We start from the raw sequence: 21,402 nt of genomic DNA, 5'->3' as shown, positions 1-21,402 counted from the left end.
CCACACATACATCTCTTGGCCAGGTGTCCCCGGAGCAAGACCATAAGACGCTGGCCATTTATGCAGGGGAAGTTTGTGTTTGGTTTGCTGCACGGTTTTCTGATCCGAATTCTCCAACATCATATGCATGAGGGCTCCCCCCCCCGAAGAAATCCCAGGAGTACCTTGTGATTAATTATGCAGCCTCAGTGAGTCACGAAACTTCTGAGTCCCCCCCTCCCAAAACGCAGCCTTGTTGCAGTTTACTTGGAGGGGGCATGTGCTTTTGCTGGGTATCCATCCCCTCCTTTCTTCAACAGCCCCCTGCCAGGAGCTGCCTTCCAGCCTCTCTCCGGTTGGTGTCGTCCTGCACGTTTCTTAAAGGTTTCACTCCCTCTTTTGTGCTTCACTTTGAGGGAAGAGTTTGGATGGGAGGGACAGACATGTGAGAGGGAGAAGCCAGAATGGGAGTGGGGAGAGAAACCCCAAAGTTAGGACTATGCATGGAAATGGCGGGGATTTGTCTCGATCTTGCCTCGAAGCAGAATTTAAATTCGTTGTAAAACAGCATCCTAGAACTGCAGGGAAAGAACGAGGTAGGAGCGAAGTGACTTCTAAAGGTTGGTAAAATCATGAATAATGCAAAGGAAGCCTCGAAGCGGTCCAGCAGGGATCGCGAGCTAAACACCCCTGCAAAAATGACCCATGCGTGGAGGGCCTAGCAAACCGTGAAGATTTAAAGGGCCAGATTCGCAGGAAACACCTACAGAATCACAGAATCATAGAGTTGGAAGGGACCACCAGGGTCATCTAGTCCAACCCCCTGCACAATGTAGGAAACCCACAACTACCTTCCCCACACACACCCAGTGCCCAGAAGATGGCCAAGATGCCCTTCCTCTCATGAACTGCCTAAGTTCATAGAATCAGCATTGCTGACAGATGGCCATCTAACCTCTTCTTAAAAACCTCCAGGGAAGGAGAGCTTACCACCTCCTGAGGAAGCCTGTTCCACCGAGGAACCGCTCTGACTATTAGAAAATTCTTCCTAATGTCTGATTCAGTTGGAGGGATTTTCTAACTGTTCAAAGGTGATACCCTTCTCAGCAAAAAGACGGATCTAAACACGTGCCGTACAGAACTTAAGGAATTTTTACAGAGAAACGAAACCCCAGGTATGAGCTCAACCACGATTTGGGAATATTCAAAGGCCTATATGAGGGGTATTTTCATATCTATATCTATAAACTAAAAAACTAAAAAAAAAAAAAGAACCCTACAGGCATTGCCTGGCAGCGGTACCTGTGGGGGCTTAATAGGCTGCCAGAATGGGGAAAATAAGTTAGAAAAGATAAATGCCATCTTTCTTTGTCATTTTCTCTTTCCCTCCCAGTTAGAAACAGGTCTGGGGGGGGTGTGTGAGTGTTTGGCCAGGACAGCGCAAGTGTCCTGCTTCTGGCGCATGGGGGTGGTGGTGATAGGGCTTAAGCACCACGTCGCAGCCCTAATGTCACATGGCCCCCGCGTCTCACTGCCGTTGCCCCCGCGCAAGGGATGCCACATTAGCCGAGGCCCTTCTGGCTCTTTGCGCATCTGGCTCATTTTTAATTATTGGTGCTAATACCTCGCGATGCACTAATAAATATTCGGCAGTCTACTTTTGTAAAAAATAATGAAGTCCCGGCAATTTGAGACCTCGTCACACGCTTTCTGCTATTAAAATCTCTGCGGCAAGCTGGGGCTGCCGCCAGAGAAATGCCGCCGCCGTGTGTGCTTGGATCAGAGCAGACGTCCTGAAAACGTCTGCTGGTGATGTTCTATAGCGAGCCCCAGGGAGCACATGGTCTGGAGCTAGAGTTGCCAACCTCCAGGTAGTAGCTGAGACACACACACACCCCTGGATTATAACTGATCTCCAGACTACAGAGATCCATTTGCATGGAGAAAATGACCACTTTGGAAGGTGGACTCTTTGCCGTTGTATCCCATTGAAGTCCCTCCCCTCCTCAAACCCTGCTCTCCACAGGCTCCACCCCCCAAAATCTCCAGGTTACAACCCCAAAATCTCTGGAAATTTCCCAAACCAGAGTTGGTAAACTTAAAAATTGGGTGGCGTTGGCTAGTGGTTAGAAGGCTAGAGCTAGCGTGGTGTGGCGGTTAGAATGACAGACTAAGATCTGGGAGTCCCCGGTTCAACTCCTTACTCTGCCATGAATGCCTGTGGGGGGACCTTGGGCCAGTCACACACTTGCAGGGTGGTTGTGAGGATAAAATGTAGGAGAGGACGACGTTGGAAGCCACTCTGGGCCCCCATCGGGGAGAAAGGTGGGGTATAAAAAGAAGTCAATACATAAATGACAAAGCCCCTTCTTGGTATGCACTTTATCTGCAGAAGGTAATAAACCATAAGAAACCCACCCCGTCGGCACAGGAGTACAGCACGGGCTCCAGATAGGGTTGCCAACTCCAGGTTGGGAAATACCTGGAGAAAGGCAGGCTATAAAGGAAGTTAAATGAATAAACACATAATGCAACTTTCATGCCTCATGAAAGATTACTCCTGAAACACGCCTGAATTAAAGCAAATTAGCATATTTTGCATAACGTGTTTTTCTGCCAGCCGTGGGCTGAGATCAATATGGACCACCATGTGCTGCAAATCCCTTGCATCCCTCTCTTGGGGAGGGGCTGTGGCTCAGTGGTAGAGCATCTGCTTGGCATGCAGAAGGTCCCAGGTTCAGTCCCTGGCATCTCCAGTTAAAGGGACTAGATGAATAGGTGATGTGAAAGACCCCTGCCTGAGACCCTGGAGAGCCGCTGCCGGTCTGAGTAGACAATACTGACTTTGATGGACCAACGGTCCCAATTCAGTATATTATTTTGAATTGCCATGCACTGGCCACAGACTTTGAAACTAGGGCTGCCAGCCTCCAGGTCGGACCTGGAAATCAACTGGGGTCACAACTGATCTCCAGAGTACATAAATCTGTTCCCCTGCAGGGAATGGCAGCTTTGGTGGGTGGACTCTATGGCATTATACCCTGCTGATGTTATGCCCCGAACTCTGCCCTCCCCAGGCTCCACCCATAAATCTCCAGGGATTTCCCAACCCAGAGTTGGCAACCCTGTTTGAAAGGAATCCTGTTTCTGCTGTCTTAAAAGCTACTGACTTGCACATTTAAAAAATAAATGGCAACCAGGCAATTTCAGAATCCTGAATTTGGCACCCAACGCCGCACTTGCACAGTGGGATTGCTGGGGAGGGGCTGTGTCTCAGTGGTAGAGCATCTGCTTGGCGTGCAGAAGGTCCCAGGTTGCAATCCCCGGCATCTCCAGTTAAAAGGGACTAGGCAGGTAGGTGATGTGAAAGAACCCTGCCTGAGACCCTGGAGAGCCGCTGCCAGTCTTAGACAATACTGACTTTGATGGACCAAGAGTCTGATTCAGTACAAGGCAGCTTCATGTGTTCATCTGTTAGGGGAGGAGCCATGGCTCAGTGGTAGAGCATCTGCTTGGCATGCAGAAGGTCCCAGGTTCAACCCCTGGCATCTCCAGTTAAAGGGACAAGGTAGGTAGGTGATGTGAAAGACCCCTGCCTGAGACCCTGGAGAGCCGCCGCCGGTCTGAGTAGACAATACTGACTTTGATGAACCAAGGCTGTATAAGGCAGCTTCATGTGCTCATGCGTGTTCAGAATAGACAACGACACGGAGGCCTGCCTGACTCTTTGCTTTTCCGAAGGCAGAGAGAGAGGGGGGGGAAAAACCCTTCCCTCTATTGTCTGTTCCACGGATGAGTCACCTTTGCTGTTCACAACCATTTCTCATTTTTATTCATCCTGCTCTCAACTTCCCATCCCTGTTTTCTTTTTCTTCCCCCGTCAGTTGCAAAAACAGAGCTCTTTATGGTGTCTGATGCTTTAGCCGAGAGCAGGTGCTCCTACCTGCTTTTCAAAGTCTGCTGAGAAAGACGGGCGTGGTGGGAAACACATTTTGAATACCAATCAATACATACTCGGTTACACGGCTACTAGTAATATGCCTTTGATTATCCTACCACTGGTTTGTCATGTCAGCCTGGCCCTTAGGGGAGGGGCTGTGGCTCAGTGGTATAGCCTCTGCTTGGCATGCAGAAGGTCCCAGGTTCAATCCCCGGCATCTCCAGTTAAAGGGACTAGGCAGGTAGGTGATGGGAAAGACCTCCACCTGAGACCCTGGAGAGCCGGTGCTGGTCTGAGTAGACAATACTGGCTTTGATGGACCAAGGGTCTGATTCAGTATAAGGCAGCTTCATGTGTTCATGGTGCCATGATTAGGAGCCAGGTTGGAGTCTGAGCGGGAAATTTGGAAAGGACTTTCCTAGTCATCATCCAATGCTCTACCCGCTACACTACACTGCCTGCTTTGTGTTTGATCAAAGAGCTTTTGCTGTTTGTCTCTTGCCTTGAAAATCCTACACTGTCACCATAAGTTGGCTGCAACTTAGCAACACTTGACATACTGCACGTCAGGGGACTGCAGTGAGATGAAGGTGTTCAAGAGGTCTGAGATGTTACTGCACATCTGGCTCAGTGTCAGACAGTTCTGCCGGCAGCCAGCTGGGAAGGGGGAAAGCTAGAGGACAGGGTAAAACGATGGCGGGGATCCATTCTGCGTCTGACAGAGGCCATCACATTGAACTCTCTGTGCACTTGAGAAGGATTTTACAATATCCCCAGGACAACAGAATCATCTGAACAGTGTGAACACATGAAACTGCCTAATACTGAATAGGACCTTTGGTCCATCAAAGTCAGTATTGTCTGCTCAGACCGGCAGCGGCTCTGCAGGGTCTCAGGCTGAGGTCTTTCACATCACCTACTTGCCCAGTCCCTTTAACTGGAGATGCCGGGGATTGAACCTGGGACCTTCTGCATGCCAAGCAGATGCTCTGCCACTGAGCTCACAGCCCCTCCAGTCAATCAGCCACCATGGTACAGTGGTTAAGAGCGGTGGACTCTAATCTGGTGAACTGGGGTTTGATTCCCCACTCCTCCACATGAAGCCTGCTGGGTGACCTTGGGCTAGTCACAGTTCTCTCCAAACTCTCTCAGCCCCACCTACCTCTCAAGGTGCCTGTTGTGGGAAGGGGAAGGGAAGGGGATTGTAAGCCGCTTTGAGACTAGGGTTGCCAGCTCCAAGTTGGGAAATATCTGGAGGTTTTTGGGGCTGAGCCTGAGGAGGGTGGGGTGGTTTGTCATTGCTACCTGTACAGCACTTACAGTATACTTTGGTAATCAGAGCATCATCATTGTTGTGGGTTTTTTAGGGATTTACTGTTGATTTTATTGGTGTTGTATGTATTATTGAATGTTATACTAGGTTTTTAAATGATGTCACCCGCTCTGAGCTGACTTGCCAGGGAGGGTGGACTGTGTGTGTGTGTTAAGTGCAGTCAAGTTGCTTCCAACTCATGGCGACCCTACGAATCAATGTCCTCCAAAATGTCCTATCTTTGACAGCCTTGCTCAGATCTTGCAAACTGAGGGCTGTGGCTTCCTTTTTTGAGTCCATCCATCTCTTGTTGGGTCTTCCTCTTTTCCTGCTGCCCTCAATTTTTCCTAGCATGACTGTCTTTTCCAGTGACTCTTATCTTCTCTAAATGTGACCAAAATACAACAGCCTCAGTTTAGTCATTTTAGCTTCTAGGGTCAGTTCAGGCTTGATTTGATCTATAACCCACTGGTTTGTTTTTCTGGCAGTCCACGGTATCCGTAACACTCTCCTCCAACACCACATTTCAAAGGAATCTACTTTCAAGAGAAGAAATTGGTTTTTATATGCCAACTTTCTCTACCACTTAAGGAAGAATCAAACCAGCTTACAATCACCGTCCCTTCCCCTCCGCACAACAGACACCTTGTGAGGTAGGTGAGGCTGAGAGAGTTCTAAGAGAGCTGTGACTAGCCCAAGGTCACCCAGCTGGCTTCACATGTAGGAGTGGGGAAACAAATCCAGTTCACCAGATTAGCCTCCGCCACTCATGTGGAGGAGTGGGGAATCGAACCCAGTTCTCCAGCTCAGAATCCACTGCTCCAAACCATTGTTCTTAACCACTACACCACACTGCTCTCAATGAATGAGCATTCCCTGGTTCAGCACAGCACAGAAAAAGCCCATAGACAGGGGCAGAGACTAGTTTATTTAACAAAGAAGCCAATGCCTTCTGAGCCAGAAAGACCGCTCGATGTTCACTGCTGATACGATTAGCCATTTTATGGGCTATAAAAACCCCTGGCACGAATGCACTCAGATGGCTTCGTCAAGACCCCCTGACCTTATTAATTTTTTAATTAGTGCCCTGTTATCCAACTCAAAAATCCTTAAATAAGCCACATTCATGTTACTTTAGGGAATACCGGCTCCCCTAATTCTCCCCCCCTTTTGATGTAATTTCCTCTCTCCGTATGTTAACAGTAGCACCCCTACGCTGCCGAAATAATGCAAGAACTGGACTCAAGCCAGGGCTGATTACTTCCAAAAGTTCCCTTTGCAGAAACCACAATTAAATTGCCTCAACCCGGGAACACGGTTCAGCAATATCCCTATCGACTTGGGAGATGGAGGTTACGGATGAGTCCGCGCATCCTTGCGGCCGTGCACCAAAACATGCGTACACACGTGCTCCAGAGAGGGAGCCTTTCTCAACATCGAGGCTGTTATTGTCTCCCCCAATGATTCAGCAAAGTGCACCAAAAGCGCCTGGCTTGCCGACAGCCCCAAATCACGCAAACGGAACAGCAAGCGCCAATCAATCGAGGAAGTGAGCAACAGAAAGAAAGAAAGAAAGAAAGAAAGAAAGAAAGAAAGAAAGAAAGAAAGAAAGAAAGAAAGAAAGAAAGAAAGAAAGAAAGAAAGAAAGAAAGAAAGAAAGAAAGAAAGAAAGAAAGAAAGAAAGAGAGAGAGAAGGAAGGAAGGAAGGAAGGAAGGAAGGAAGGAAGGAAGGAAGGAAGGAAGGAAGGAAGGAAGGAAGGAAGGAAGGAAGGAAGGAAGGAAGGAAGGAAGTTAAACAAATTACTCTGTGATTGTCTGGTTGCAGGCAGCGCACTGGAAAGCACTAGCCATTTCTAGCAACCCGCTTTTTCCAAGCATGAATTGGGCAAAAGCAAAAATCTGCTGGAAGGCAGCTTGAGATGCCCTCACCGGTATGGAGCTACTCCCCTTGATAACACATTGCCCCTTGTAAATCATGGAAAGGTTTCAGAAGCAAGCTAGAGAAGAGGAAGGCCGTGATTGCATGGGGCAGTTTAGGGTATGAAGAAGAAGAGTTGGATTTTATATGCTGACTTTCTCTACCACTTTAGGCAGAATCAAACCGGCTGACAATCACTTTCCCTTCCCCTCCCCACAACAGACACCCTGTGAGGTAGGTGGGGCTGAGAGAGCTCTAAGAGAGCTGTGACTAGCCCGAGGTGACCCAGCTGCCTTCATGTGACCCAGCTGGCTTCATGGAACCTCCATGATCAGAGGCAGGGTACCCCTGCACACCAGTTGCTGTGATCAAAGAGTAAAAGAGGACTGCTGCCTTCATAACCTGCCTGTAACCATCCCCTGAAATGTCTTCCCAGCAGCTGATAGAGACGTTTTGCGGACTGCATGGATCTTCAGTCTGCTCTAGTAGAGCATCTCTAACATTTTAATGCATTCATTTAACTGTTTGGTTTAGTCCTCTCTCTCTCCTCCCCCTTTGCTTGCACACATGCCCTGGGCCCTAAGGGATTGGACTAATGCCACTCAAAACCAGAAGCTATTGGAATGTGAAAATATTGTTTATAAAATAATCAGCAGGTTTTGGAATAATAAAGCAAAGGCCCCTTAAAGACTCTTCAAGGACATTCCACTAAAGTAAAACTTGCGTATCGTGAGCCTTGAAATGCTCTCCCAAACAGGATCGGCTCATGTAGCCACCGGAAGATATTTGCGCAAAGCAGATTCATTTCAGCAACAGCCGGGCTCCACGTTTAATCCAGTTTCAACCCTATTTTAATTGTCCGGATCCCAACCGAGGGCCTTTTGGGGGAGCTGTGCAGTGTGATCTTCAGCATGGTTCCTCTGAAGCAAGCCTTACTATGTTCAAGGAGGCTTTCTCGTAGGAAAGAGCACCTCGGAAGGCAGCCTGACTTTTGTGCACGGAACAGAGCGATCAAAGTACTTGAAGAGCTGTCATATAGAGGAGGGTGCCGAGTTGTTTTCTGTTGCCCCAGAAGGTCGGGCCAGAACCAACGGGTTGAAATTAGATCACAAGAGTTTCCGTCTAGACATTAGGAAGAATTTTCCAGCGGTTAGAGCAGTTCCTCAGTGGAACAGGCTTCCTTGAGAGGTGGTGGGTGCTCCTTCTCTGGAGGTTTTTAAGCAGAGGCTAGATGGCCATCTGTCAGCAATGCTGATCCTGTGACCTTAGGGAGGGCACCTTAGCCATCTTCTGGGCATGGAGTAGGGGTCACAGGGGGTGTTTGGGGGAGGTAGTTGTGAATTTCCTGCATTGTGCAGGGGGTTGGACTAGATGACCCTGGTGGTCCCTTCCAACTCTACGATTCTATGATTCTAATGTACGTGCAGATGCTAAGATCCCTAGAGCCATTTGGGTGGGAAAATGCAGCAGACAAACTGAATTGGATTCACAACACGGTTATTCCCAAATTGTGCAGGGGGGCAATCACTGTGAACGCTTATCTCTCTTTTTGTTTCTTCTGCTGTGTACCTTCAAAGTGGATCTACACACGCAGCAAGCAGTCACATCCTGAGAAAGTATTGTGTCAGAGAGTACATGAGCGGGGGGGGGGGGATATAATTTTTAAACACTCCTATTTTCTGTTGTCCCACAAGGTCAGACCAGAGCCAACAGGTTGAAATTAAATCAAAAGCGTTTTCGGCAAAACGTTAGGAAGAACTTCCTGGCAGTTAGAGCGGTTCCTCAGTGGAACGGGCTTCCTCGGGATCAGGCAACTTTCCCTCTCTTCCTGGTCTCTAGTAAAGCTCAAAAAGTTACGCGGATAGCTTGGTCAATTTTATGGGCACCGTTCCTTCTTGCAAAAGGGCATACGGATATAATAAGCCTGAGTAACCCTTGATAAAACTAGCAAGACCTATCCCAACACGGTGTAGCGGTTAAAGCAGGGGTGTCAAACGTAAGGCCCCCAGGCCCGATCCGGTCCCTTGAGAGCGCTTATCGGCTTGCGAGCCAGCCGAGGCAACCACCCCCTCCAGTCCAGATCTGGGCTGGCGAAGCATGGCCGGCCCCGACCAATCGACATTTATGTAATATCCGGTCCTCGTCACAAATGAGTTTGAAACGCCTGGGTTAGACTCTCGGGCTAGGATCTGGGAGACCCAGGTTCAAATCCCCGCTCTGCCAGGGAGGCTTGCAGCGTGATCTTGGGCCAGCCACGAGCTCTCAGCCCAGCCTACCTCGCAGAGTTGTCGTTGTGAGGATAAAACAAGGAAGGGGACAATGGTGTAAGCTACTTTGGATACCCACTTGGGAGAAAATGAAGTAAGCAAACCAGTGGGTTCTAGATCAAATCAAGCCTGAATTGACCCTAGAAGCTAAAATGACTAAACTGAGGCTGTCGTACTTTGGTCACATCATGAGACGACAAGAGTCACTTTTGGATTGACTCTATAAAAGAAGCCACAGCCCTCAATTTGCAAGACCTGAGCAAGGCTGCCAAAGATAGGACATTTTGGAGGACTTTCATTCATAGGGTCGCCATGAGTAGAAAGCGACTTGAAGGCACTTCACACCCACAAATGAAGTCACTAAATAAATAAATCGGGGCAGTTCCACCCGAGACCTCAGAGGGGGCACTGTAGGAAATTTTTCAGGGCTTCTTCAATTTCAGTTGAGACCAAAAGGGAGGGATAATGAATAAAATGTCATGTAGGTGTACGGATATTGCAGAGAGGGGGTGGTTCTGTGCTGTCAGAGTGCCCCAACCAGGTCATAACTGGACTATAGCCATTTAGTTGCATGGCATTGAGGATAAGTATCTGGAGCAGACCAATGGGGGAGGGGCCGGGGCTCAGTGGTAAAGCATCTGCTTGGCATGCAGAAGGTCCCAGGTTCAATCCCCGGCGTCTCCAGTTAAGGGGACTAGGCAAGTAGGTGATGTGAATGACCTCTACCTGAGACCCTGGAGAGCAGCTGCCATAATCCTGACTTTGATGGACCAAGGGTCTGATTCTGTATAAGGCAGCTTCATGTGTTGCGACTGGTAGTGGCTTTCCAGGGTCTCAGGCAAACGTCTTTCACGTCACCTACCGTCAGGTTCTTTTAGCTGGAGATGCCAGGAATTGATTTGGGACCTACTACATGTCAAGTAGATGCTCTACAAACTGAGCCACAGCCCCATCCCCAGCGGACTCTAATCTGGAGAACTGGCTTTGATTCCCCACTGCTCCACATGAAGCCTGCTGGGTAACCTTGGGCCAGTCACAGTTCTCCCAGAACACTCTCAGCCCCACCTACCTCACAAGGTGTCTATTGTGGGGAGAGGAAGGGAAGGAGATTGTAAGCCCATTTGATTCTCCTTTAAAAGGTAGAGAAAGTTGGCATAAAAAAGAAGAAGAGTTGGTTTCTATATACCGACTTTCTCTACCACTTAAGGAAGAATCAAACCGGCTTACAATCACCTTCCCCTCCCCACAACAGACACCCTGTGAGATAGGTGGGACTGAGAGAGCGGTGACTAGCCCAAGGTCACCAAGCTGGCTTCATGTGTAGGAGTGGGGGAACAAATCCAGTTCACCAGGTTAGCCTCCGCCGCTCATGTGAAGGAGTGGGGAGTCAAACCCATTTCTCCAGATCAGACTCTACCTCTCCAAGCCACCGCTCCTAACCACTACACCACACTGACCCTTCTTCTTCTTCTTCCAGCAACAAAACTCCTCCGGAAACCTTTAAGGCCACTGTTTACATTGAAGACGTCACTTAGACGTCACCTTTACTGCAACACTTTCTTCAAGCAACCCACAACTAATCTAAGGAGCTTCCAGTACTGGCACTGAAGTGTGTGAGGGCACAATTCTTGAGCTACTGTGCAGCTCCTGTTCATTCCAGCAGGCTGAGTGCAGGATATTTGTGCCCCTTGAGGCTGTGAAACAGCCAACCGTCTTCTGCTTGTTCTTTCGGCTATTCTACAGAGAGCAATCTTAAGTCAGAAGGAAATTACATTTCATTCCGTCACGCTTACTCCCAGGAAAGTGGTTTGTAGGATTGCAACCTCTGTTTCACATGAACACACGAAGCTGCCTTCTACTGAATCAGACCCTTGGTCCATCAAAGTCAGTACTGTCTAAGACCGGCAGCGGCTTTCCAGGGTCTCAGGCAGGGGTCTTTCACATCACCTACCTGCCTAGTCCCTTTAACTGAAGATGCCGGGGACTGAACCTGGGACCTTCTGCACGCCAAGCAGATGCTCTACCACTGAGCCACAGCCCCTCCCCAATTTGTTTCCTTCTTGTGCAAAAGCTCTCCCCTTCATAAACCACTCAGTCTCATGAACACATGGAGCTGCCTTAGACTGAATCAGACCCTTGGTCCATCAAAGTCAGTATTGTCTACTCAGACCGGCAGCGGCTCTCCAGGGTCTCAGGCAAAGGTCTTTCACACCTACTTGCCTGGCCCATTCCACTGGAAATAACAGGGATTGAACCTGGGACCTTCTGCAAACCAAGCAGATGCTCTACCACTGAGCCACGGTCCCTCCCACAGTCCCAAAGGAACCCTAATGCCTTAGAGGCTATGGACAATTATGACCATTCCTTTTCTGCAAAATCTATTCTGTTTCAACCAATGCTTATTGAAATTCTCAAGGCATGAATGCTACAATATCTAAGATAAGCACGGCACAGGAATTCTTGGCTCTTTTGAGACCAGCGTTGTTGCTTTTGAGGGAAGCTGCACAGAGGCAAAACCATAATTATCCCTCAGCAATGATAACATTTGCAGAACCTCCATGGACAGAGGCAGTATACCTCTGAATATGAGGTTCATTCTTTCATGGTGAACTTCCTGGAGACTTCTATCTGGCCCTGCTGAAAACTATGCTGGACAGACGCTGCTCTAATCGGCCAAAGCAGATTCTCCCATTTTCTCACCCGTTGGCCTTTTCCGAACATTTATTTCCCTGCACATTTAAATGCAGACCTCCATTTCAGCGGCTAGCTCCACTCCATGCGCCTTTAAAAATAAACCTTTCACAATGCGCTGGGGCTGCATCTCTGAAGCCAGGATGAGATCGCGTTTGCTATGCACGTGCCTCTTATAAAGACCCCAAAAAGAGCGAAGGAAAAGAAAAACGAGATGTGTTTCATTTAAAAAGAATCAAGAAAATGCTGTTTTTTATTCTGGCGTGTGTCACTCCCCAGAGAAATCCCCAGCGCGTTTCTCTTCCGCTGTCAACAACTTTGCGAGAGGCTTCTGCCTAGACCAGAATGATAACGCCGCTCTCCGCCAGACCGTCAACCGCCACCGTTTCTATGGCAAAATCCCCACAACACCTTCAGCTCTTCCGACTTTCAGGAAAACATGTTTGCTTCCATGTGACCACCGAGATAACATGACGTTATCGCATTCCCCCCATCTTCTGCCTGCAAATTTTCTCCAGGGCTCAGCTTACGGGAAGAAAACCCGAGCCCTTCTTTTACCATGGCAAAGGGCACCCACCCATCACCTGGGCAGGAAGAAATAAGAGGCGGGGAACCCAGGTCGGCAACCACCGCCACCAGGTATCTCCTGGCTTGTTATGGCAGGCCACCCCAGAAAGCAAATCCTTCCGGGCTTCCCCCTAATTTAGCAGACGCCTTTCCACAATCCCAGTTTCAGCCTGGCAAGGATTCAGCTCTCTGTGTGTTTCTGCGGCTGGCAGCCACAACAAGCCCTTTCGGCCATCCCGAGGCTCTTTCGGAGAGAGCGCACGCCTCAGGCGAATCTAGCAACACCTTTCCACTGATTCACACATGACGTTTTCAGGTGTCGCACCTGTTCCGAGGACAACATGAAGATGTGCAGACCAGCGTTATCACACAGGCGCGCTCAAAGAGCCGGGATGGGGATGCCATGTAATGTGCTGACCCCCCCAAACCATCCACGCCCTCTGTCCCGCTATACCCAGCCAAGAGGCTTTCTGCCAGTCGGACAGCGGCACCCGTGCCCGCCTGGCGACAAAACATCCACCTCGCCCGCCTCTTCCGGCAGCAGGGTCCCATCTTTGTCGGCCCCGGCCCCCCATCGCCAAGATGCCCTGCTCCAGATCCCCTGCCTTCTCCTCCTCCAGATGCCCACCGCCGATGCCACCGTTTTTTTATAACATTTTTTATATTACAGTAATTTCCATCATTCATTAAGATGATTATATGATATAAACAGTATTTCTCTATTCTATATAACTTATTAATTCATATATTTACGTTGACTTCCCCTCTCTCCTCCTCTATCTTTTTGATAACTTTACTGTCACCTTTGCATTTAATTTCTAATTCAATACAATACTTCATATATGAATCGGAACAATTCTTAAAACCTAAATCATTTATCTTAATAGTATTTCTACCCTAATCAATTGAATTAGAACAAAGCATAACCTTCAATTCTTCCCAATTTAAAGCCACTGCCGGTGCCACCTTCACCAGACCCTGGAAACGGCGGCCCCCCTTGGCTGGCACGACCCTCTCTGCCCACCATCCCCCTTGCAGAGGTTCGTCCCCTGTCGGCCAGGGGGAAGCAAGGAAGGAAGCAAGCAAGGGACGGGGATGCCAAGGGAGCCAGCAAGGGACGGGGATGCCAAGGAAGCCAAGGAAGCCAGCAAGGGATGGGGATGTCAAGGAAGCAAGCAAGGGATGGGGATGTCAAGGAAGCAAGCAAGGGACAGGGATGCCAAGGAAGCCAGCAAGGGATGGGGATGTCAAGGAAGCAAGTAAGGGACGGGGATGGCAAGGAAGCAAGCAAGGGACGGGGGATGCCAAGGAAGCAAGCAAGGGACGGGGATGGCAATGAAGCCAAGGAAGCAAGCAAGGGATGGGGATGTCAAGGAAGCAAGCAAGGGACAGGGATGCCAAGGAAGCCAATGAAGCCAGCAAGGGATGGGGATGTCAAGGAAGCAAGCAAAGGACAGGGATGCCAAGGAAGCCAGCAAGGGATGGGGATGCCAAGGAAGCAAGCAAGGGACGGGGATGGCAAGGAAGCAAGCAAGGGACGGGGATGCCAAGGAAGCAAGCAAGGGACGGGGATGCCAAGGAAGCCAAGGAAGCAAGCAAGGGACGGGGATGCCAAGGAAGTAAGCAAGGGACAGGGATACCAAGGAAGCCAAGGAAGCCAGCAAGGGACGGGGGTGCCAAGGAAGCAAGCAAGGGATGGGGATGTCAAGGAAGCAAGCAAGGGACGGGGATGGCAATGAAGCCAAGGAAGCAAGCAAGGGATGGGGATGTCAAGGAAGCAAGTAAGGGACGGGGATGGCAAGGAAGCAAGCAAGGGACGGGGATGCCAAGGAAGCAAGCAAGGGACGGGGATGGCAAGGAAGCCAAGGAAGCAAGCAAGGGACGGGGATGTCAAGGAAGCAAGCAAGGGACAGGGATGGCAATGAAGCCAAGGAAGCAAGCAAGGGACGGGGATGGCAAGGAAGCAAGCAAGGGACGGGGATGGCAAGGAAGCAAGCAAGGGACGGGGATGGCAAGGAAGCCAAGGAAGCAAGCAAGGGACGGGGATGTCAAGGAAGCAAGCAAGGGACGGGGATGCCAAGGAAGCAAGCAAGGGACGGGGATGCCAAGGAAGCCAGCAAGGGACGGGGATGGCAAGGAAGCCAAGGAAGCAAGCAAGGGACGGGGATGTCAAGGAAGCAAGCAAGGGACGGGGATGGCAAGGAAGCAAGCAAGGGACGGGGATACCAAGGAAGCCAAGGAAGCCAGCAAGGGACGGGGGTGCCAAGGAAGCCAGCAAGGGACGGGGATGTCAAGGAAGCCAGCAAGGGACGGGGATACCAAGGAAGCCAAGGAAGCAAGCAAGGGACGGGGATGGCAAGGAAGCCAGCAAGGGACGGGAGTGCCAAGGAAGCCAGCAAGGGACGGGGATGTCAAGGAAGCCAGCAAGGGACGGGGATACCAAGGAAGCCAAGGAAGCAAGCAAGGGACGGGGGTGCCAAGGAAGCCAGCAAGGGACGGGGATGGCAAGGAAGCCAAGGAAGCAAGCAAGGGACGGGGGTGCCAAGGAAGCCAGCAAGGGCCGGGGGTGCCCAGCTGGCCCCCACGCCGGGGACTCACACGAAGGCGTGGTAGAGGAGCGCCCATCCCCGCGGCCTCTCCAGGGCGTCGTAGACGAGCGTCTGGGCCCGCCGGTACCTGGCGTGGTTCCGCTGGACGGGGCGGCTGAGGGGGGTCTTGGCCAGCAGGCCGATGCCCCCCTGCATGTTGCGCCGGGCGCCGTCCGCCTTGCCCGCCCCGGCCAGCAGCAGGGTCCCATCGCGGTCGGCGCCGGCCCCCAGCGCCAGGGAGGAGCCCGGCTCCGGGTCCCCGGCCCCCGCCTTCCTCTCCTCCTCCTCCTCCTCCTCCTCCAGGCGCCCCCCGCCGATGCCACCGGTGCCACCTTCACCCGCGCCCGGGGAGGAGGAGGAGGATGCCGCCGCCGCCGCCCTCCTGGATTTGAGCCCCATCTTCCGCTACCCTGGACCTGGGGGGCGAAGGAGGGGTGGGCAGGAGGAGGGCCGGGGTCCGGGCAGAGCCCAATGCCATGGTCCGTGCCCACCCTCCACTTTTGCAAGATCCGATTGCCCCCACCACCACCACCACCACCTGGTAGGGAAGAGCAAGGTGGGGGGACCGAGGAGGAGGAGGAGGAGGGAGAGAGGAAGGGATGCGAATCACATCCTCGGTCAGGCCGTCCTCCTCGCGAGGAGACGGCGCCGCACCCCAGAGGCGGGCGAGGGGGGGCGGCCCCGGGCCCCTCCGGGCGGCGCCGGCATGGCAGGACCCCCTCCTTGCCCCCTCCCCTCCCCTCCCCCGGGCCGGGGGCAAAGCGGCGCTCGCACCTCCGCCGCCGATGCCAAGCGGGCATCCGCGCCTCCCAAGGACCCCCCCTCCTCGGCCCCGCCCTGCCCCCCCCAGAAGGCCAATGGCAGCGGCGCCTGGGTCCGGTGGTCCCTCCTCCTCCTCCTCCTCCTCCTGGCTGCAGGGGAGGGAAGGAGGCTGGGGGGGGGGAGCTTTTGCTCATCGCCGGTTGCGAGAGAGGGCATCGCGTTTGCCCATCGGGGCTATTGCGAATCGCCGGTTGCAAGATCATTGCCATGCATTTGTCCATCGGCGTTTCCTCCCCCCCCCCATTGTAGGTTGCAAGAAATTGCAATTGTCAATCGGGGCTTTTTCTAATCGCCGATTGCAAAAAAAATTGCAAGTCCATCGGTGCTTTTTTTTTTCTAATCGCGGGTCGCGAGAAATGGCATTGCAATTGTCCGTCGGGGCTTTTTCCTAAATGCAGGTTGCAAGAAATGGCATTGCAATTGTCAATCGGGGCTTTTTCTAATCGCCGATTGCAAGACACTGCAATGCATTTGTCCATCGGTGTGTGTGTGTGTGTGTGTGTTTTCTAATTGCAGGTTGGAAGAAGTTGCATTGCATTTGTCCGTGGGTTCTTTTTCTAATCCCCCATTGCAAGGATTTAAATTGCCATCGTCCATGGGTGCTTTTTCTAGTTGCAGGTTGCAAGAAATTGCATTGCAGTTGTCAGTCAGTGGGGGGAGGGGAGAGGCAGGGATTTCCCCGGCAACCAAGCGGGGGTCGCCTTCCTCTCTGTCTGCCCGGCCCAGGGATTTCCCGAGCTTCTCTCGCCTTTCCGGGTTGGCCCAGGGAAGGACGCGGGTCCCGGGCTGGGGAGGATCCGGAGCTGCTGCGAGGCTCCTGGTTGCTTTTGAACACGTGAAGCGGCCTTGTACTGAATCAGACCCTGGGTCCATCAAAGTCAGTATTGTCTACTCAGACCAGCAGGTGCTGTCCAGGGTCTCAGGCAGGGGTCTTCCACATCCCCTACTTGCCTGGTCCCTTTAACTGGAGATGCCGGGGATTGAACCTGGGACTTCCTGCATGCCAAGCAGAAGCTCTGCCACTGAGCCAAGTCCCCTTTTATGCTGGGGGAGAGGGGGTAGCGTGTGAAATTGCGACTGAAAGCAGTCGGGGGGGGGGAAATAAAGCTGGGGGTGGGGTGTCTGTTGCTGCTGCTTGTCTCCTTTTCGTCACCCCACCCCACCCCACCCCCAAGGGGAGTCCTTCCCAACCAGATCCAAAACTGGATCTGCAAGATGAGGACTGTGATCAGCCTTCCTCGCTAGGCGGGCTGCAACATTTAGGGTGGGGGGAGGCTACAGGGTCTCCCGGATATTTTTTTTAAAGGGGGCTCACGTTGTAGGGGAGTCCGGTCCGCAGCAGCTCGGCGGAGGAGGAGGGCGCGGGCGAAAGAAGGGGATCGTGGTCGCTTTGTGTATCAGGCCGGACGGAGGAGCTGCAGGGAGAGATTTTGCAAAATCTCTGTTACAAAATCTTTCCATCCAACCCAGAAGATTTCTGGCCAACTCAAGGCTGAAGGGGCATCCAGTTCGCCATGCGCAAATGACATACATGAGAACCGTCTTGCGCCCCCCCGCACACACACAAGCCATACAATCTGGTTTTCCAAGGCCTGTTGCTCGTTTTAATTCCAACGCTAATTTCTCCATTCACTCCAAGTCCCAGATTTCGGCTACGCCGAGCGATCTGTAGCAAATTGGCAGGCTTCCATTTGCTTTGCTGTTTCCATTTGTGCCGCAGCGAGCGGAGTGACAATTAAGTCTTTATCATGCACATTTCTTCGCATCGTCTGTAAACAAACCCAACAAAGCCAGTTTCGGATCGGGAGATATTTTTATCCTAACAATCACGTTTATTTGTTCCAGTGCTCGCTCCCAGAAGGCAGAACCACCACACATGGCAGACAGTTCCTTTCAAGGCAACAGTTGGGATGGATATTCCAAGATTACACCTCTACACTTAACCACCTTGTTCAAAATCATATAACTTTATTCCGTGGTGGTGGTGGGAAGTGCTGTCAAGTCACAGTCAGCGTGGTGTAGTGGTTAAGAGCGGCAGACCCTACTCTGGAGAACCGGGTTTGATTCCCCACTCCTCCACATGAGCGCCAGACTCTAATCTGGAGAACCAGGTTGGTTTCCCCACTCCTGCACATGAGCATTGAACTCCAATCTGGTGAACCGGGTTTGTTTTCCCACTCTTCCACATGAAGCCAGCTGGATGACCTTGGGCCAGTCACAGTTCTCTCAGAACTCTCTCAGCCCCACCTACCTCACAAGGTGTATGTTATGGGGAGAGAAAGGGAAGGCAATTGTAAGCCAGTTTGAGTCTCCTTAAAAGGTAGAGAAAATTTGGGTATAAAAACCAGCTCTTCTTCTTCTCTAGGATTTTCAAGGCAAGAGATGTTCAGAGGTGGTTAGCCATTGTCTGACTTTGCGTCATGATCCTGGACTTCCTTGGTATCTGCCTTCCAAGTACTAACCAGGGCCAACCCTGCTTAGCATCCAAGATCTGACAAGATCAGTCGAACCTGGGCTAACCAGGGCAGGAGACTTTATTCCGCATCGACACATCAACACATTTTAATACCTCCTGGTACTTGCCACAAGGGGAGGTGGCAGCAGATATTGGTCTGTGCACCTTGTCTGGTTTGAGTAGTAGAGATGAAAAATGGGTATCTTTGAAGCGTTTCTTGGCATCTGCTCCCTAAGATGTTTGAACAGGGGATGGCAGGAATTAGAACATATGAAAAGCCATGCTGGATCAGACCAAGGCCCATCAGGTCCAGCAGTCTGTTCACACAGTGGCCAACCAGGGGCCTCTAGGAAGCTCACAAACAAGATGACTGCAGCAGCATTGTCCTACCTGTGTTCCACAGCACCTAATATAATAGGCATGCTCCTCTGATCCTGGAGAGAATAGGTATGCATCATGACTGGTATCCATTTTGATGAGTAACCATGGATATAGCCCCATCCTCCATAAGAACATAAGGAAAGCCCTGCTGGATCAGACCAAAGCCCATCGAGTCCAGCAGTCTGTTCACACAGTGGCCAACCAGGTGCCTCCAGGAAGCCCACAAACAAGACAACTGCAGGAGCACCATCCTGCCTGTGTTCCACAGCACCCAATATAATAGGCATGCTCCTCTGATCCTGGAGCGAATAGGTACGTATCATGACTAGTATCCACTTTTACTAGTAGCCATGAATAACCCTCTCCTCTATGAGCATGTCCACTCCCCTCTTAAAGGCTTCCAAGTTGGCAGCCCTCACCACATCCTGGGGCAGGGAGTTCAACAATTTCACTATGACTGGTTTAACTAATTGAGACTGGAAGCTCACATTTAAGTTTCACCACTTAGCTGTAGTAGCCCCTCTGCTTTGGGGCCGTTGATCAGGTGTGGGGTTGTCTATTACTACTGTTGACAGTTCTCCACATTCCCAAGCAGAGAAAGGCCTATCTCAACAACGGATGCCTGACATATTCTTTTGGGTTTGCAGGGACTGAAAGGAATGTTCAAAGCATGACCCCCTCCGGTAGCATGCTATCCGAGTCTGATCCCATTCGGTTGGGACGTCCTCTTCACATCTCTGCATTCTCAGGATTGCCATCTGGTGGCTGTCCGTGGCCCATGAAGATCTTTGGGAGAGGTCCTTCCCAGTCCTGAAGTTTGTTTGTTTTTCAGAGTTCGAGTCTGCGATCATATCCAACCCAAGTCATGAGTATCATAGTCATGAAACCACTGTTCTTAAGAGAAATCCTCTTATTTCCTCTTTACCTAATTTCTCCCTGAAATCCAACAATAATAATAATAATAATAATTTCTGGCTTCAATGTGGAAGCAGGAAGAGATTCCTGAGATTGATAGGTGGAAAGAGAAAATGGCAGAGTGTGCAGTGATGGCAAAATTGACGCATTTGGTGAGCAGAAGACCTGAGGAGGAGTTTCAGAGAAAATGGAAAGCGTTATTATGACTATGTGTAACCGCATAATGGCTATTGGGTGTTTGATAATCAAAATGTTAATATCAGTAGTTTATAGAGAATGCAAGGGTAAGAGGGATAGTATAAAGCAGAAGTCTGTAAGCAGTAATTTTAAATTGAGTTTATACATTGATAAAATAATAACCAACGTTATATAGGCAGTAATGATAATGGGCAGTAAGAATATGGATCTTTTATTTGAAGCATTCTTAATGGCTCTAAATATATGCTCCCATTGGAAGGTATGATGTTTTGCATGTATGGGTTTGTATGTGCTTTATTCTTTTATTTCAATAAAAAACTTTTGGGGGAAAAAACAATTTATTGGGAAGAAGTCTGTTTGAACTAAGATGACATATGAATTTAGAAACAGGAGTCTTGTGGTTCCTTAAAGAGTAACATGAATTTATTCTAGGACAAGCCTCACAGACTTCATCAGATGCCCAGTCCTTTGACAATGCTATATAATTTTTTCCCCTTCATAACTGTGTGTGTGTGTGTGTATGTGTCATCCAGCTGGCTTTGTGTGTAGGAGTGGGGAAAACAACCCGGTTCACCAGATTAGAGTCCGCAGCTCATGTGGGGGATCAAACCCAGTTCTCCAGATCAGAGTCCACCGCTCACAACCACTACACCGAGCAGGATTTCCCAAAGGGTGCTACCCCTGAGCCATGACCCTCCCCAAACTGCATCATTTTTGACAAACATTCATAGAAACTGATCAGATTGCCAGGTAATAAACCAAGCTGGCTTGGGCTGCAGTTCTGCATTCTTGTATAACGCCCGTGTCTAAACGCCCGTGTCTAATAAATGCCTTTAATGGTAAAAAGGATGGATTCCAAACGAGAAAAAGAAAACGACCGAGAACTGTTGATCTGAAATAGATGGATGGTCTATACAGTGCCAGCTACATCTTCTGGCTGCCAGATGGCAAATCTTGTCGTGGGCTTTCTGGGTACAGTCAGCTAGTCATTAATTTGCCTTATCCGTTTTTTTCCCCCCTGTATCAAAATAACAAATGGCAAAAAAAGATGATCTTACCACTGGTCTGATGATAAAAGGGCACAGGGATGCTTTTATTAAATCAGACAGGAGGTTAATCAGTGTGACGGGTGAGTCGGCATCCAAATACTTTTCAAGCCTTCATTATATACCATCAAAGAGTTGAGAGGGACCACACACACACCTATCTACTTCAGCTAGGGTTACCAACCTCCAGGCGGGGCCTGGAGTTCTGGAATTAGGGCTGCCAGCTCTGAGTTGTGATATACCAAGAGGTTTTTTTTGGGGGGGGAGGCTGAGGAGGGCAGGGTTTGGGCATTTCTTCTAGGTGAATTGATCTCTGTCGCCTG

At 50.5% G+C, this 21,402-nt stretch overlaps 1 protein-coding gene across 1 annotated transcript in view; it reads right to left on the bottom strand.

Annotated features, from left to right (window-relative positions):
- Positions 1-15,661, bottom strand: part of KCNQ3 (potassium voltage-gated channel subfamily Q member 3) — a 147,524-nt gene extending 131,863 nt beyond the window's left edge. The window contains exon 1 of the mRNA XM_056854658.1: positions 15,273-15,661. Coding sequence (XP_056710636.1) covers positions 15,273-15,661 — 389 coding nt within the window. The remainder of the gene's footprint in view (positions 1-15,272) is intronic.
- Between the last annotated feature and the right edge of the window lie 5,741 nt (positions 15,662-21,402).

Source organism: Euleptes europaea, chromosome 8 (assembly GCF_029931775.1).
Source record: "Euleptes europaea isolate rEulEur1 chromosome 8, rEulEur1.hap1, whole genome shotgun sequence".
Taxonomy (NCBI): domain Eukaryota; kingdom Metazoa; phylum Chordata; class Lepidosauria; order Squamata; family Sphaerodactylidae; genus Euleptes; species Euleptes europaea.
Note: the sequence above shows the minus strand (reverse complement) of the source record. Positions and strands in the feature narration are given on the sequence as shown.